At 43.7% G+C, this 18,834-nt stretch overlaps 1 protein-coding gene across 3 annotated transcripts; it reads right to left on the bottom strand.

The window, feature by feature from the left end:
- Nucleotides 1-2,539: 2,539 nt before the first annotated feature.
- DYNLT3 (dynein light chain Tctex-type 3) lies at nucleotides 2,540-17,826 on the bottom strand. Of its 3 annotated transcripts, none has more exons than XM_053309787.1 (5): nucleotides 17,645-17,826; nucleotides 15,476-15,517; nucleotides 12,083-12,206; nucleotides 10,073-10,150; nucleotides 2,540-5,364 (listed from the first exon to the last, which is right to left on the bottom strand). In XM_053309787.1, the coding sequence occupies exons 1-5, from the start codon at nucleotides 17,672-17,674 to the stop codon at nucleotides 5,288-5,290; spliced, it is 351 nt and encodes a 116-aa protein (XP_053165762.1). In that variant the 5' UTR covers nucleotides 17,675-17,826; the 3' UTR covers nucleotides 2,540-5,287. The 3 variants fall into 3 exon arrangements, with proteins under 3 accessions (XP_053165762.1, XP_053165763.1, XP_053165764.1); XM_053309788.1 differs by lacking the exon at nucleotides 17,645-17,826 and adding an exon at nucleotides 17,109-17,632; XM_053309789.1 differs by lacking the exon at nucleotides 17,645-17,826 and adding an exon at nucleotides 16,352-16,607.
- Between the last annotated feature and the right edge of the window lie 1,008 nt (nucleotides 17,827-18,834).

The raw sequence follows: 18,834 nt of genomic DNA, 5'->3' as shown, positions 1-18,834 counted from the left end.
GCAAAAGCTTTTGGGTGTGGCCGCCCCCAGTCTGGTAGGTCATCCATCTTTTATACTCTGCCGAAAACAGCTTTCGCACCTGATCATCGTATACAAACCAAAGTGTTACTTTAACCCCAAAGGTTCTAATTTGCTTCCAAGTGCTATATTTCCCACTTACACTCTCAAGACATCTGGCTTATGGCCTTGGCCTAATTTCCCCTCCCTGCTGAGACATACTTTTAAGCAGTGCCATCATAAAATATCCTCAAGGCATGGGGGGAATCTACCAACAACTGCAAGCGCCATTGATAGGGCGTGTATCATAGTTAGCTAAGTGCTGTTCAAACCAATCGTGCCTTTCGGCTGTTGAAGCAAACTGCAAATACTGTTCCAACACAACTGTCAGACCATTGGGTGACATAGTCCAATATTGTTGTCTTTGTGGCTCTCCAGGGTCTCAGGCAACCCTGTTACCAGAGATCCTGAAATTGAGATTGAGTGTGGGACCTCGTGCATCTAAAACATGTTGTTTACCATGGAGCCAAGGTTCTCCCCACTCCAAATATAAACTAGGTTTATAAAATAATTTGAAGAATCAGAACATGTGCTAAGAGCATGCAATAGAGCCATGTTGCCTTTGCCTTTCTTTTTCTTCCTTCCTTTCTTTCAGAAAAAAACCTATTTCCAGATTTCAGATGGAAGCAAGCACTGCAGGCTGAGATGGAAGCAAGCACTGCAGGCTGATCGACTGGCCTTTTTAAAATTAGGCTCTCAGTAATCATGTCACACTTTTCCTATTGGCTTTAAAAATTGACGCCACCTGCTGGTTGGCAGAAAAAAATCTCATGAGGGCTGTGACCAACAACATTTTTATAGAAGCACTCCCCTGAAATATACTAAACTAGTAGATGAGGTCTGTTGTTGACTGGGCACTGTCATTTTGTGTAGATTATGCTTGTAGTCAAATTCAAGAAGTTAAATATATGTAATAGAATGTTTTATTAATTCAGTGGGGAAAGGGAAGTAAACGAACAGTTTGAAATGTGCAGGATTTCAATTCTAACTTTCTTTTTTCTTTACTAATTACCTAACACGGTAAATTTGAATCTGAGAAAGATCTTCTGCTTCTCTTGGGCATGATGTTGTTTTTGAATTATTGGTCTGATTGAGTGTGAGAAATCTGTTCATAACAAAAAGTTAAAATCTGATTATAGTCAAAATTTATGCTAAAAAATGTTGGGTTTTTTAAATCTTTCCCCCAGGTTACTGAATGAGCTACTGTAAAAGGTAGTTCATTCCACTAATATCAGTGGCAGGATTGTGTATGCAAAATTTGGAATCTGTGTAGTAATTGCATAGTATGACTTTCTTTTGTACAAACACACCCACAAAATCTTCCAAATATATAATAGTGCATTTCAATGACATCCGTTACTGTATATCCTAACATACTTTTCGAAGTTCCAACTTTAGCTACGACACTGGCAGCTTATATAGAATGCTTGCAGTTCAAAGACCAGTAGTGATGTAATAAAGCATCATCCAAATAATTCTGACATTGCAGTTAGACATCCTTTACTGTTCTCTCTTCAATGCTCCCTTTAGCATGCCTTGCTTATACATCATTTACTACACCTTCATAGCTCCAAAGCAGTGGTGCTCAACAATTGTGAGAAATGTGTGTTGATTTATAAGGAGGCACACTTTTTTTGCCTTCTGTCTCCCAGTGTTTTCTTTGATCAAACCAGGAGGTGGAGCGTTAGCCTTCTCAACAATGCAGTACAAAAGATTCTGTACCCCAAACCTTGGGCTGATTTGCAGTGCTAGGGAGGTGCATGACAATCTTAGTACTGGCATGGACACTTCCCTAGGAACCCTACCCACTCAGCCCAATGTATTGGGTTCATGTGGTTCTGATCCCTCACGTTGCTTGTCAGCTTGTCCATCATCCAAAGATATGAATGAATGTTGCTGGGTAAACTTCCTGTCTCTGTGAAACTTGAAATAGCTCAAACTACTATTTACCAGCTTTAGAGATGATCCTCATGACAAACCCAAGTTCCTGCCACAGAGGCCTATGTTCTCTTCTGGTGTAAGCCAACAATTATTCTAGATCTGCTATGCTTTTGCTCTGTAAAAGCAAAAGAAACACCTCAGGAAAGCAAGGTTGGGAGAGTCAGAGTTCTCTTTCTTTTTGCTCTAAGTGCAAAGGGGCATGAAAGACTATAGGAAACTGCGTGCTGCATGTATAAAGATATAGGGCAGGATCCCCTGGGAAAGTCTCCTGTGCAATTCCCACTGAAATGAATGGGAAGCACTCAAAATCACATAGTGCAAGGCTCCACTCATTTTAATAATGCACACACAGCAAAATGGATTGGTGGATTACACCCAAAAAGAGTTAGTACCACAGGTAAATGAGGAGTGACTTTAAGACAATGGATGGAAATGAAGGTCTGATGCCAAGGTGACAGAATAAACTATGAGATCTTTTGTAAACAATGCCATATTCAGGTTTTCCAACAATCAGTCTCTTAATAATACAAGAGGCATAAAGTATAGCTAAGGCAGACATATTTTATTTTTTTGGTAAAAACAAAATGTAGCTATTTTAAAACAAACAATACCAGCCAGCATAATTTCTAGTGCAATCTTGCCATAGTGGTATTTTCTGAACTTCTGTATGAAGCAATTATTTTCTCAGCACATCTTCAAGTACATCAAAAAGCAGCCTGGAAAAACACTGACTAATAAAACCAATGACTGGTCTCAGTCATGGCACACACATTTACATAAAAGAGACTGAATCTATGCCTTTATTTGCTGGTCAGAGACTTCTCTAGAAAGTGCTTCTAAACTTTACGTTTCTTTGATTCTCCCTAGTTGAGGCAAATGTTCTGTTTTTGCCTCCTATAAGATGTTCTGTCTTCAAGATTGTCTTTTGCTGCTTCTGGAAAAATCTGAAAATAGCTTATGGCAGAAAAACAGCAAATTCTGAATCCAGAGCTTTGATAAAATTTTGATGTAGTACCATTTTAGGTCTCTTGGTGCAGATAATAGATATGTGTATTTATTTCATTTCTGAAACTAAAAGATGTCTGTTTTGATTACATAATTTTCTATTTGATCAAATACACAACATCTTCATTATGAACACAAACCTTTGGTTTATATGTTATAACATTACAATAATTCAAAGCAAATCCACTCACTGGTTAAAAACCAGCTGCAGCTCAAAACAGCTTATATTGTCTTTCTTATTATGCTTAGTGCTTACAAAGGCCAAAAATGTTTAATGCTAACAGTGTAGGTTCAAGTTTTAGCAAAGATACAACTGAAAAATGACAGTTTTTGAATACATTAGTAAAAAAGACCCTAAATCCTAAACACTTGCAGGTATGTTTTAATTTGCTCAATTTGAGTAGTTTTTAGTAGCACTGCACTGAAGTTGAGCATTTTCTAGTTTTTGTAGATCTGGGAATCAAGACAGGCTGTTCAATTCTATGCATGTTTAATCAGAAGTAAATTCCATGGCTTTCAATGGGATTTATGCCCAAGTAAGCAGAGGACTGAAGCCTTATTTTAACTAAGAACATTTCAAGGCCTCAGGCATGAATATCAAGGATTTACAAGCTGTACCTATTTATGTCACTGAAAAGTGGATCACACTGAGTTTAATGGGACTTACTTCCAAGTAAGTTTACATAGGATTGCAGCCACTGTTCACTATTCTGCATTTCCAGTGCATCTTGATATAAACTTTGCCCCAAGTCCTACATATGAAACATTTCTTGTATATAGTTTTAAATGACTAAGGCACAATCCTATGCAAACATTCAAGGGGGATGGGGAGAAAGCTGGCCCTTAATCAGGAATGCTTGCCTTGAAGATTTGTAAAGTATTGATGTCATAAGAGTGCTGCTAAACTTTTCCATCCCAATCCTAAATATCTGTGGATGCATATCTGCCTGTAAAGCTGCCATTTTGTGTGGACACAGCAATAGCTACCCCTGATCCTTAGCACATATTTGCTGGGTGCACCACAATTTAGGATTGAGCAGTCCAGTCACCAAACCAATCATTGCAGATGAGATTAATATCACTTTCCTAATTTAATCAATATGTCTTAAGAATTGTGCCATCATACAAAGTTAGGCATTGCCGGCGTTATTTCCAACATGACAACTGCATTCGCTTGCAGAACATTCATGCCCTGTATGAAATAAGTAGATACTCTGGCCTCTAGGTATGTTATGCCCTACAAGCACTGGCCAGGTCTGTTGGGCCTCACCATCACCCTGCATCAAGTGAATGCATGCCCTGCAGTACACCCAACACTCCCCTGCAACTCCAGATTGAAGGGCATCTCGGCAGTGGTGGAAGAGCTCTCTTTCAGAGAAGCCGGTCTGCCATTACTGATCTATTAAGGAACTCCCTGTTGAGCTTCCAACCCACACCCACACCCCCAAGTTTTCCTGGGACATAGTTTGAAAACCACTGTTTTAAAGCATTGGTTTCTGTTACTCAACACAAGGTGTACAGTCACTTTCTTTACATATAATGTTCCCTTCCCCCTAATGATTACAGAGGGCAGTAATAATTTGGGCCTAACATGCTCACACTCCTGTGGCAGTGGTAAATTGGTGCAAACATGCACATTCTTATTTTTACTTAACTTTAACGTCACTTCTTCCAGAGGGGCAAAAAACAAACAAAAAAATCCCCATCACAGTCCTGAAGGAATGTGCACAAATCGATTTGGTGTTGTCCACCGAATCGTTTTCGTGAGGCGGGGAGTGGTACCTTTGAGCATGAGTAAAGCAGGTCCTTACCTGCTCCTCCGCCACATTCATCACCCAGAAGTTTGCACGTGGCTGCAGGGCTTTACCCAGCAGCCTTTGTGGTGGGGAAGCCCCACGGTTGCATGCAGACTTCTGAGCGGGGCAGCATCGCACCCGGAAAAGCAGCAGGGCAGAGGAGGAGCAGGCAAGGACCTGATTTACTCATGCTTAAAAGGTACCGCTTCCCACCCTGCCAAAACAGTCATGCATATCCCCACAGTCCTGGAACACTTAAAAGCTTGTCTTAGCAAGTTGGCAGCTGGCTAAACTGAAAATTATGCTTTACCATAATATATACATTTTATGCAGCAACTTTTAAATAGCATATTTCATACCTCTTTCTCTAGTGCATGGATATAGTATGAATATAGTATTACATAATAATTCTTACAACGTGTTCTGAATACTTGATAGCTTCTGATCTTAAAGGCTTTGGCGTAACTTAGTGCAGCTTGTCCAGTTTGCTACAGGATAATGGCTACAGCAAAGACGTTGACAACGCAGTTCATAGTTCTGTTTTCCCATCTGACTGTGCAGGTACCTAAAATGGATTTAAGAGAAAAAAGTGACCAGATTCTCTTTTCATTCTTAAATGGGCAACCGACTTACCTTAACTCCCTTGCAAAAATGATTCACAGAATACAGATCCTGCTACAGACTTGTATACATTGATTTGGTGCAAGATTTAACCCACAAGCTTTCTTACCAGGAAGTAAATTCCTATGAACTCTGTGGGACTTCCTTCTGAGTAAACAAGCTCAGAATCAGGCTCTCTGCACCAATGCTTGTGCCATAATGCACACTAGGAAGAGACAGACTCCATTAACAGAGGACTTTGTCTTTGTGATCTGCCCTGAGCAGTATCGTACTAGAGGGGTGGGATAAAAATATTTAAAATAAATAAATAGGCAACACGGCCTAACAGTTCTTATAAGCACACTAGAGCATGTAGTCTGTTCATCAACTCAGCTTAAATCTCTAACAATGGCACCATAACAACTCTATTTACAGGATCCCCTATTCAGAACACAAGAACTCTAAAGCCACCTCCCTACAGCACTCTGTCAGCGATGCTTTCTGCTGTCAATGAGAAGTGGACAGGACTGTTCCCTTGGGGCCATAGACAGCCCCACTATCTTCTCCAACCCACTCCCTTCTCCAAAAAAGCTCAACTTAAGCACAGCATTTGAGGGGGGGAGGGTGCGGGTAAGAAGGAAGGTTACCTAGTGCTGCTCCTATTGTGGCAAGGCGCAAGGCAATCTCTCTGTACCACAACAAGAGATGAAGATACTCCTTGTGCTAATATTGAGAGCTGCACACTCATCCCAGCATAGAACAACAGGAGCACCAGCCTCATCAGTAATATATGTAATACTGCTGTCTCTGATCATGCATCTTTTCCAGCACTACTCAACTTGCCACAATGAAGCAGAATCCTCACTTGAATTTTAAGGCACAAGTAGTAGATTTTGTTGTAGTGCTTGTACACCTAGTAATTTACTATGAAAAAAAATCTTTCTGGTCAAAACTTGCCACTGTTCTATATTATTTTTGCAACTGTAGATCTGAAATAGACATGCTGAGAAGCAAAGTGTGTTAGATGAGATCTTAGCACTTTGAACAATTTCTGCCCTTATGAACTAGAACTACCTATTCAGGAGAATCCTTTCTTATCTTTCACTGTAACTTGCAGCTAGGCAGTTTTGATTCAGAGAGTGAATTGAGTTCCAGTATTACTCAGCCTTAGTCACCAAAAGGTAAGAATGACTCCACATCCATTGAACACTCTAAAGAAACAGTCTTCGGCCTTCTGTCAAATAATTCCCCCCTGCATACAATAGAAGAATTTGTATCTTCCTTTTTTATTGAGCAATTATGTAGTCAACTGCTATAATCCTATGCATACTTACTTGGGAGTTAGCCTTACTGAACAAAGTGGGGCTTACTTCTGAGTAATCTTGCATAGGATCAGACTGCACAGTTAATGCCTGTGAGTGAGCATTAAGATTCCATAAAGTATGAATGTCAGAACATAATTGTATTGAACTAACAAAAGCAGAAGATGGATATTTGCTTAATAAAATAAATAAACGAATTGCTTTGATTTTACTTGGATGTAATAGGAAACTACTTCAATACCTATGTAAATCAGGGCTTGACAAATCCCAGGCGCCAGGGAGCCGTGGCATCTAGACCAGGTTATTCAGAGATAGAGCTATTTAAGATAATCTTTTTGTCCCAGGCAGCCCTGTTTCGAAGTATGTTACTTATAAAAGGGGTAAAAAGAAGCTCATTTACCCTCCCCTTGCACAATGTTGATTACTAAGTCCAGTAATTTTGTCAAGTGTCCACTGGATGGCTCCTAGATCTAAAATAAATATGTCAAGTTCCAAAGTAAATAATGTGATGCCTGGTGTAAATATTGAACTGCCAGAGAATATGTGTATAGCATGTGGAGAAAGTGGAAGACATGGGAGACATGATAGAGGGCTATAAAATCATGCATGGTGTGGAGAAAGTGGATAGAGAGAAATTCTTCTCCCTCTCACATCACACTAGGACCAGGGGTCATCCCATGAAATTGATTGCCGGGAAATCTAGAACCAACAAATGGAAGTGCTTTTTCACACAACAAATAATCCACTTGTGGAATTATCTGCCACAAGATGTGGTGACAATCAACAACCTGGATGAATTTAATAGGGGTTTGGATAACTTCATGGAGGAGAGGTCTATCAAGGGCTACCAGTCAGAGGGCTGTGGGCCACCTCCAGCCTCAAAGGCAGGATGCCTCTGAGTACCAGTTGCAGGGGAGTAATGGCAGGAGAGAGGGCATGCCTCAACTCCTGCCTGTGGCTTCCAGCGGCATCTGGTGGGCCACTGTGTGAAACAGGATACTGGACTAGATGGGCCTTGGGCCTGATCCAACAGGGCTGTTCTTATGTTCTTATATCACCATTAAAACTCTTCAGACCTCAAAGCCAAACAACCAATTATTTGGCATGGGTAAAGATTTTTGTCCTCACAAGACTAGCATATTTTGGTGGGAGAGAGTCACACAGGACAGAGGAACTTTTATGCACCTATTATAAATACAGGTGGCCCATGTTATCCGTTGGAGTTCCTTTCCTGCCAATTTCCATGAATAACAAAACCTTGAGGCAATGGGAATTGGGAGTGGGCATGTGCCCGAAACGTTTCGGAGGCCATTATAAAGGCCTCCGAAACGTTTTGGCATGGGAGGGAGTTTCGGCGTTTCGGTGCCAGCAGGGGTAGCACTTTAAGGGCAGGGGAAGGTGTACTCACCCCTCCCGCCACATTTCCCCCACCGGCACACTGATTTTTTTAAGCTGCTCAGGGCGGCAGCGTTCCTCCCTAACGCCCCGTTTCTCCCATCGGCCAGAAGCAGTGAGCGCGCTTGCACCCATTGCGTGCGCGTGCGTGCATGACAGACAGGAGCATGCGCAATGGGCGCATGCGCGCTCGCAGCTTCCGGCCAATGGGAAAAACGGGGCGGCAGGGAGGAACGCTGCCACCCTGAGCAGCTTTAAAAAATCACAGAGTGCCGGCGGGGGAAATGCGGCGGGAGGCGTGAGTACACCCTCCCCCGCCCTTAAAGTGCTACTCCTGCTGGCGCTGTAGTTAATTTGTGCACATCCCTAATTGGGAGGTGAGGTGAGGTTCCTTGGGGTCAAAAAAGGGCAGGGAGGCAGACAAAAGTGAAATAACGTACCGTGCTGTGCTCTTCAAGTCTCCAGCTATCCAGCAATGCCCCCACCCCCAATTCCGCTGATTTTTCCATGAAAAATTGCAGGAAGTTTTTTATTTATTTAAACAAAAAAGTCACAAAATGGCTCTATTTAAGAAAACGGTGGTTGGAAATGACCTCAGAGGTCCTTTCCAGCCACCCAGGAACTATGGATAAGCAAATGTCCATTATATTTCTCACAAATAATGAGTTAGGGTCCCCACTACCCAACTTCAGATACATGAAACCGTGGGTGCTGGGCCCGCAGATAATGAAGAACATCCCCTAAATCTTGAAAACAAGTGTATCCTGCCACGCTTCTTCAGTCTGTGCAGCCTAAAATTTATGACACTGCAGCTGAATTCCCCACATTGATATGAAGATTTAACAAAATCAGATCAACTAATAACATTGTCGAGCAGATTGCTGCTAACAATTCACTTTGTACTGTTGTCCCCCCCCCCCCCGCCCCCTTGCTTTAGACCAGTTCCATTATAATAGGAGAGCAGATATGCTGGGCTGCCAATGATAAAGCTCCCTGTGAATCAGAGGTCCAGACTGAAGACATTTCTGAGTGTGAAGGGGCTTGTTTGTTTCCCAGAGCAGACAGCTCCACTGCTGTTCACCCAGATTTCTGACACTGAAACCCGCCTCTTTCTGATGAAAAGCAGCAGAGGGAGCTTAAATCTTGAGAGGGATAGGAGAAAGAGAGAATGTTTAACTCTTTCCTGCCAACTGTTTTCCCACTCAAAATTGCCCCCATGGAGTGAAAGATATGGGGGTTTCCCCCAGTGGATGACAAGAGAACAGCAACTTGGAGAAGAGCTGATTTTCAGCAGGAAAGCAGTGTCATTTATTGAATGTATTTTTATAATGCCCTTCATCCTTGTTTTCAGGACAGTTGACAAAAATAAATAAATCACTATTTTTAAACACATTACAGAATATTGAAAGCATCAGAAAAGGTTAATCACCTGTTCCCCACTTAAAGGTAAAGTGTGCCGTCAAGTCGATTTCAACTCCTGGCACTCACAGAGCCCTGTGGTTTTCTTTGGTAGAATACAGGAGGGGTTTACCATTGCCTCCTCCCACGCAGTGTGAGATGATGCCTTTCAGCATCTTCTTATATTGCTGCTGCCCAATATAGCACCAGCGGGGATTCAAACCGGCAACCTTCTGCTTGTTAGTCAAGCATTTCCCCGCTGTGCCACTTAAGGTGGTATCTTCCCCACTTACCCTCCCTCCATTCCCAGCTGTGGCCTCCTACAGCTTTTCATTCTTTTTTTAAAAATGGAGAAAACTTGCGTCTGTGTAGTTTGCTCCAAATGATCCTAAATCCAAACAATACAGATGACATCCCAGCGGGGTCTATTTCAAGTGCCAAGTCAAATAGCCTTGCACCCACTAAACAATATTTCACAATCATAAGGAATGAGAGTGTATTGGTTTTTTAAAAAAATTAACCAAGCCGTTTACCCAGATTCTGAAGGGTGGCACTTACCATCAGTTGTGGTATCCCAAAAGCATGAGCTTGCTGTGTGGAGGCCAGCTCCACACTTCTGCATGACTGCACAGGTTACTGGAGGATAGAAGAACAAAATCCATGTGTTCATCAATTAAGCAAGAGGCAGCTAAATCATTCAGACCTGCATGCTTTCTCTCTGTGAAAGCTTTATAGAACTGAAAAAGGCTGGGTGAAGTGGCAGATTAAGATAAGCCACATTCATCCTGTTGGCAGAGAATGTATGAAGAACTCCCATCTTGGTCCAAGAGCTAATTTTGGGGAATTGTGTTATAACTTATGCAAGCTGCCACTATGCTACAAGTTTTCCTCTTTAAATCCTGCTTTCTCAAGCAATATGCAACTAATAAGGACACCTCCTTCTTAAAAAATGTCGAAAGTTTTCTTTAGAAATCCTGCGACTCTAGGCCTATGCAGAATCTGCTGAAAAGATCCAATTAATCTTCTGTTGCAGGATAATCAGTAGCTTTTGATATTCCTGGCAGTGTTTAATCCCTTTCAAAATAATCACAGCTTTATTGCAGCTAGAAGGCACAGCAACCAAGTCTAATACTGAATGAGGGTACATTGCAGGAGCTGCTCTGTATAAAGCAGACGCAATCCTTTTAAAAGAGACTAACCAACATCCAGATTAACTTCATGCATGAAGAATAATGTTTCACGCACACTATGGGGAAAGGGCCATTTCCCCCAGTCTCCATGTCCCTCTGTTGCTGCCTGTGCCTCCCAAAAATATGTCCCTGAGAGTCCCCCAATCTCTAGCGACATTTTTTCAACAGTACAGTGGGCTGCAGAGGGGAAAGCAAGACCAGTGAAAATTGCCCCTCTCCTACTATGCATGCAAAACAGTTTAAACATGGGACATGAGTTTAGATGTTGGCCACCGTCAGGAAAGTTGAGCTTTCCATGGATCTAACACTGACCTGAACTTATTTTCACTGAGGACTCTGGCACCCACATTTGCTGGAAATTATTCTCCTCACTAATGGCATGACAATGCCAGAAAAAGTCAGCAGAGCTCCTTGCAACTTACTCTTGCCCCTTCTCCTGTCACCCATCCACTATATATTAGGGACGTACATGGAACCAGTTTGGAAGCCCTCTGGGGGCAAACGGGGCGGCAGGGACATACGCTGCCGCCCCATGGACTTAATAAAAATGGAGCGCCAGCAGGGGAAGAGCAGCGGGAGGGCTAAGTGCACCCTCTCCTGCCCTTAAAGCAGCACGCCCCCCACCTTCAAGCCTCCCCCGCCCGATTCCATGCACGTCCCTATTATAACCCCTGCTAATTTGGCAAAGAGGCACCTTTTAATGTGGCGATTCTCTTTATTTAGCAGGGGAAGAGTAACTGGCCCTTTCCACCCCCAGCACAGTACCTCCAGTGACTGTTGCTGGTGTCTATCTTGTGTTTCTTTTTAGAATGTGAGCCCTTTGGGGACAGGGATCCATCTTATTATTTGTTATTTCTCTGTGCAAACTGCCCTGAGCCATTTTTGGAAGGGCGGTATAGAAATTGAATAAATAAAATAAAATAAAATAATAAAAATAAATGAATCTGTTTCATGACGTATATAGTCATATTCTCAGTACTCAAATGAATTTTACACTCTAATCAAATCTCTTACTTGGAAGCAAGTGTCCTTGATTTCAGTGGAATTTACTTCCAAGGAAGGTTTCTGTAATTATTTTAATTAATTGTTACAGATGTTGTAGAGCACTCATTGAGTCTCTGAGGAACTGAAATTTGAGTCCTGTCCTCCTAGATTACATCCCAGAATTCTACCTACTGGTTCCAATATCATTGCAGTAAAAATTAATAATAGGCCAGAGTGGACCAAAGAATATTTGTATCAACCCTCTAGTCCAAGCGGGAATGAATAGAATTTAGCTATGTACTGTATCACTTCACCATATAAATCAGCCTGAAATTAATTTAGCTCACCAATTAACCAGATTTTTTAAAACCCACATGTACACACCAATTCTTACCAATGTATTTGTATGTTTTCCCCAGTTTTACCAGATGTGTTAAAGATTGTTCAACTATAGCAGCAGTCCACTGATTGATTTTGTCATGATCGTAATCTGCTTTGCCCAGAACACCTTCAATGCACTGAAAATGGACAAAGTTTTTTTAAAAAGCATCAGCATAAATAAATTAAACATGACTAGTAGTACAAATGCAAATACTTCTAAATTCCTCCCACAGCGATCTGTAAGACATCTCAAATGTCACAGATAATGCCTAATTTGTCTCACTTCCTAGATTACAGCTCCAAAATTCATAGTGCATAGTTCACTACTGGAGAATCTTTGAAAATTGTGTATCATTTATACTGTCCCCATGTCAATTTTAAGCATTATGTGGCAAACATTATTAAAAAATAGAAGAACCTCTGGCAATAATCTCTGTGTGTGCCTCTTTGACATAAATATCCCACTTAATCCAATATTCATTCTGTTGTTAATGTCTACAATTTTGAGTAGCTGTTATATGCTGAAATTCAGGCAGTACAGTCCTATGGTTTCAGTGTGCTGGGCAGCTGCTATGGAAACACTAACATCCATCTAATATGCATGCAATCCTATGCTCAACAGAAGCAGACTCAATAGTACAATTATTGCTGGAACAATCATACTGATCTGTGTAGAGGCGCACGTAGGTAATTCTGGAGTCTGGACCTAAAAGCCTTTGGAGCCCCCACCCACCCCCGGCTGCAAGTTAAGCATCATCCCCCTACACACATACACATCGTGACACACACAGTATTTTTAACACATGGGTTCCTGAGGGCACAAACAGCAACTGAACTCATAAGAATATAAAACAGGTATATTTATGCAAGTATGCATTAACAGAAACATTTTGACCCATAACTTAACATATTCCCATTCCACATATTTCTCCCCCACCCGCCGACCCTGCCACCCCTGTCTCTAAAGCACCCGGCACAGGTCACAATCACACTCGGCCACCTGGCGCAGCACGGGCCAGTGGCGACCACACCACCCAGGAAAGATTCAAGATGATTTGGGGGCCCGCAGAGGGTGTGGAGGCCCTGGGCTTCGGCCCCAAAGTCCAGGGGTAAGAGCGCCACTGGATCTGTGGGATCACACTAACTGTCCAGGGCAGCAATATCAGCCAGTCCTGCAGCTTCAGTTTCCATTATACAGTAAATGTCATAGTTTCTTGAGTAAAATGCAACATAATCTGTACTGAACAGGTATTGCTGCTTGAACTAGACTAGAGCGTTTGGTTGCCAACACTGTGGGAATCCCGACTGAATTAAACCACAGCTCTGTGTGTTGTCTGAACCTGGGGCTTTATCCCAGTTTCATATATTGGCTTCTAAACTATAGATAAGCCACAGCTCGAGTTCAGTTAACATGTGGAGCTGTGGCTTAATTCAACCAGGGTGCACTGCATCAGAGCAAAGAAGGAAAAGGAGAAGAGGAAGTGAATGGGCTTGGTAGGTGTTTATTTTTATTATTTTTATTTTATTAACATATTTTTATACTGCCCAAAACTTACGTCTCTGGGCGGTTTACAACCAAATAAAAACAAAGTAAAACATTAGTTAAAACAAAAATGAAAAGTTTAAAACATTACAACAATTAAAATTTTTTTAAAGAATATTTTAAAACAGCATAAAAATCATTAAAACAATATTAATTAAAAGCCTGGGTGAACAGATGTGTCTTTAAAGACTTTTAAAAAGCTGTCAGAGATGGGGAAGCTCTTATTTCACTAGGGAGTGCATTCCAAAGCCTCGGGGCAGCAGCGGAGAAGGTCCCGTCTCTGAGTGGCCACCAGACGAGCCAGTGGCAACTGCAGACGGACCTCTCCAGATGATCTGAGTGAGCGGTGGGGTTCATGACAAAGAACGTGTTCTTTTAAATACCCAGGGCCCAAGCTTTAGGGCTTTATAGGTTATAACCAGCACCTAGTATTTCGCCTGGAAACATATTGGCAGCCAGTGTAGCTCCTTCAATACAGGAGTTATATGGTCTCTCCGAGATGACCCAGAGGCCAACCTAGCTGCCACATTCTGGACCAACTGTAGTTTCCGGACTACATACAAGGGCAGCCCCACATAGAGCGCATTGCAGTAACCCAGTCTGGATGTTACCAGCAGATATACCACTGTTTTGAGGTTGTTCACCTCAAGAAACGGATGCTGCTGGCATATCAGCCGAAGCTAATAGAAGGCACTTCTGGCCACTGCCCCAACCTGGGAGAGGCTCAGATCCAGAAGCACCCCTAGACTGCGTACCTGTTCCTTCCAGGGAAGTGTGACCCCCATCCAGAACAGGCAGATCAAAATTGTCTCTCGAGTTCCGACCCCGCACAATGAGTACCTCCGTCTTATCTGGATTCAGTCTCAGTTTGTTATCCCTCATCCAGCCCATCACTGACGCCAGGCAGGCATTTAGGGAGGTTGCTCTCTCGATGATGCTGACATGGAGAAATAGATGTGGGTGTCATCAGCATACTGATAGCACCCTGCACCAAATCTCCAGATGATCTCTCCCAGTGGTTTCATGTAGATGTTAAACAACATCGGATACAATATGGAGCCCTGAGGGACACCATACAAAAGTTCAGATTTTGAAGAACAGCAGTCTCCAAGGGACACCATCTGGAACCTGCCCGAGAGGTAGGAGCGGAATCACCGCAAAGCAGTGCCTCCAACTCCCAACCCCCTCAGACGCTCCATGGTCGATAGTATCGAAAGCCGCCGAGAGGTCCAAAAGGACCAACAGAGTCATACTTCCTCTGTCCATTCCCAATTGGAGATCATTCATCAGGCTGACCAAGGCAGTCTCTACCCCACAGCCAGCCCAAAAGCCAGTTTGAAATGGGTCAAGATAATCAGTTTCCTCCAAGACTGTCTGGAGCTGGGAGGACCCCACCCTCTCAATTACCTTGCCCAGCCATGGAAGTTTGGAGACAGTCCAAGGGATCCAAGGTAGGCTTCTTCAGAAGCGGTCTAATAATTGCCTCCTTAAGACTAGGAGGCATCCTACCTTCCCTCAGAGACGCATTTATAATCTCTACCAGGCCTTCTACAACAACCCTCGTCAGATAATATAAGCCATGTTGGGCAAGGGTCAAGAGAACAGGAGGTAGGCCACACCGTTCCAATCAGCTTGTCTACATCCAGTCAGATTTATAATTCAACAAATTATAGCTTACTGAACTGGCCCAATGTCATGGCATTAAATATACATGTCCTAATTCAGAATGTATTGCAAATAGGATGTGAAGTCTTCCAGCAATACTCATCTTTCCCTACTGTTACTATGGAACAAAACAACAACACAGCATTCACCACAAAAATGCTTTTTGCCACAGTAAGTATATTAACATGTAAAACTTACATCTTTAATAATACTGTGGGCTTCTTCAGTGTTGAAGGTCATCTAAAATGATAATGAAAGAATTACAGCATATCACACTAGATTTTGAAGAAAAATGAGCCAGGACAGGATATTTCCCAGAATAACTACATCTTTTCCACCCATTTTGATTATATTCCCAGTTTATGAATTTGATTATGGATCACAGCAGCATAAAAACCAAGTTCTGTATCAAATATTTTACTCAGTAAAAATCCTTTTTTAAACCAAGATTGCCCAAAATGCACTGACTACTTAAAAAAATTCTGTCATGATGATTAGACTGTAAAATCAGACATAGTCGATGTCCAAACTAGCATACTAGATTATCTTTCTGGATGTCCTCTATTTGTAGGCTTTAAGGAATGCTCAGGAAGAATCACTGTTCTGTGTCCAAACCAGATGGATGGGGAACTTACCTAACAAATCATTAGGTTAATACAAGTCATTAGGTTAATAAAAGCCAAGGTACAAGGCACAACTCTTGGATCCACCTTAAGTGGAGCAGTGGGGAAATGCTTGACTAACAAGCAGAAGGTTGCAGGTTCAAATCCCTGTTGGTGGAAACACCTATATTGGGCAGCAGCAATATAGGAAGATGCTGAAAGGCATCATCTCATACTGTGTGGGAGGAGGCAATGGTAAACCCCTCCTGTATTCTACCAAAGAAAACCACAGGGCTCTGTGGGTGCCAGGAGTCAAAATTGACTCAATGGACACTTTACCTTTTACCTTACAACTCTTGGGGGCAGGCAGGGCTGAAAAATGCATTTGGGCGTTCCTGTGAGAGTTTAAAGTAGAAACATTATAAACATACAGCATAATTAAAATGCAATATCCCCCCCCCCCGTACTGCACCATTTCAGACTGCAGCCAAGTGTGTCTCCACGTGCAAGGTTTCATCTTTGAATGCTGCCACATAGATTATCTGCACATAGAAACAGACCAAGTCAGGAAGATCCTGAGCCTCTGTCTCTGTAGGGATGTGCACAAACCGGTTCGGTGCATCCTTTGGGAAGTGCCGAACGGGCTTGGGCACCTGCAGCCAAACCAGTTTGGTGGGGCAGGGAGTGGTTCCCTGGAAAAGTAGGTAAGCAGGTCCTTATCTGCTCTGCTACTGCCCCATTGCTTTTCTGGGCATGGCACTTGCTCTACCAAAGGCTGCATGCCAACGGCATGCACATGGCTGATGCTGCACGCAGGCTGCAGGGAACAGCACCATAGCTGTGTGCAGCCTTTGGTAGAACGAGTCTTGTGCCCAGAAAAGTGGTGGGGCAGCAGCAGAGCAGGTAAAGATCTGCTTACCTGCTTTTTAAGGGAACCGTGCCCGCCTGCACGAGCGTTTGTGCACATCCCTATCTCTCTGGCACCATAATTTTCTACCTTAGAGAGGTTTTTTGTTTTTGCAGGAGAGCATTCAATATATGCAATTCCTCACTTGGAGTCTGACATGGTGCTGCCTACAGAAAAGAAGCCCCAACATTTGATTCTGCTGCATGCGGTTTTGAACTGTGGTGCTGCTGCTAATATTGGCAAGGTTTTGTGTTTGGTTGGCTTTCATACCACACGGCGACTTTTTCCTACGGTGGCCCCTGACAGCGGAGCCAAGGCGTACCCCAGTTCTCTGAGGCGTCTCCCAAAGCCAGCTTTGTGGGCGGGCCGAACTTCGTGCCCACCCACTGCACAGTGCCGCTTGTGATTGGCCAAAAAAGAAAGCCTCGGCCGACATTTTAGCCAAGAGCCTGGCTGGCTTTGCTGCGGGACTGAGAAGCACACCCGGCAGAGTCCGGTTTTCTGCGGGGTCCCAAGCGGAGGGCTTTCCCCTGCCTACAGAGGAGGGGTTCTTCGAACGTCAGTCAGCTTCCGAGAGAGAGCCTCTTTGGAGGGGCGGGGGGCGGCCTCCCTCATAGGGAGTGGCGGGGGCGAGCAGGGAGGAGGAGGAGGAGGAGGGGCCTCTTTCGCTTGGTTAATTGTCAGGCCAGCCGAACCACAGACAGCGCCCAGTGCGCGAGGGTCCGCCGCGAAGCAGGAGATCAGTCCGCCCCCGGCGCTTCCTCCCCCCGCCTGGGAGGGATCAGCCACAGAGCTCCTCCGCAGCGCTGACCGCTCCCCCCGTTCCCAACCTGGCGGGGAGAGGGAAGTTCGTACTACCTCGTCGTTATGGGGGTGAAACTCCTCCATGGCCCCAGCCACTGCGGCGTCCCGATTGCCGGCGCTCCTCCTCGCCCTTCTGCTGCTGCCCGCTGAGCTCAGCAGCTCCACCTTCTCCTCCCAGCCCGGGGGAAGGGCGCCGCGCCAGCCACAGCTCCCCCTGCCGGACGGAAGGCACAACTGGCTCTTCGCTGAAAGGAAGCCGCCCCGGTTTCCCGGAGCTCCCTTTGTGGCAGCGGCGCCCGGGCGCATCTTCCCAGCTGGACTCGGCTGAAGGGCCAAGGCCTAGTCTATTGTAGCTGCAGCAATAATATGGAGAATGTGAATCCATCTATATGTTGTTTTTAGCCTACTTTTCAGGCGGCTTATGAGATCAGGCGGCAATCCGTGTGTGTGTGTCCCACCCCCGCATCAATTTAGCAATGCCTGGACCAATGTGAACCAAATCCGGTACAGGGGTAGGGACACCTCAATGGCATAGTTTGTGATGATGTCATCCACCCCATCGAAGATGGCGGACGCATGAACCTTTGATTATATTATATTATTATTATCTACATTTTATATCTTGCTCTTCCTCCAAGGACCCTAGAGCCGTGTACTACATACTTAAGTTTTCCCTCACAACAACCCTGTGGAGTAGGTCAGGCTGAGAGAGAAGTGACTGGCCCAGAGTCACCCAGCAAGTATCATGGCTGAATGGGGATTTGATTTGAACTCCGGTCCCCCGGGGGTCCTAGTCCAGCACTCTAACCATTACACCACGCAGGTGCAAGTGGGCTAACTTGTGAACCGCTTAACCAATTTGAACCAAATGAAGTACATTTTGTAGTGAGTGACACACAGAGTCACCTCAACTGCACAGTTTGTGATGATGATGTCATCCACTCCAATTCAAGATGGCGGACACAAACTTTTGAGGCACAAGTGGGCTAACGTGTGAACCTCTTAACCAATTTGAACCACATTTGCTTCAGCTGTAGGGACACATAAGGACACCTCAACTGTATAGTTTGTGATGATGTCACCCACCCTGATTCAAGAAGGAGGACGTGTAAACTTTTGCATTTTAAAATTTTATTGGTTTTTACAATATCTTAACAGTCAAATTACATTTAATTAAGTAAACATTGACTTCCCGCTCACCAATTTGCGCGGTTCATATTAGCTCTACAAATCTACCATTGCTG

This window comes from Hemicordylus capensis, chromosome 3, assembly GCF_027244095.1.
Source record: "Hemicordylus capensis ecotype Gifberg chromosome 3, rHemCap1.1.pri, whole genome shotgun sequence".
In the NCBI taxonomy this organism is placed as follows: domain Eukaryota; kingdom Metazoa; phylum Chordata; class Lepidosauria; order Squamata; family Cordylidae; genus Hemicordylus; species Hemicordylus capensis.
This window is presented reverse-complemented; position numbering and strand designations above follow the sequence as displayed.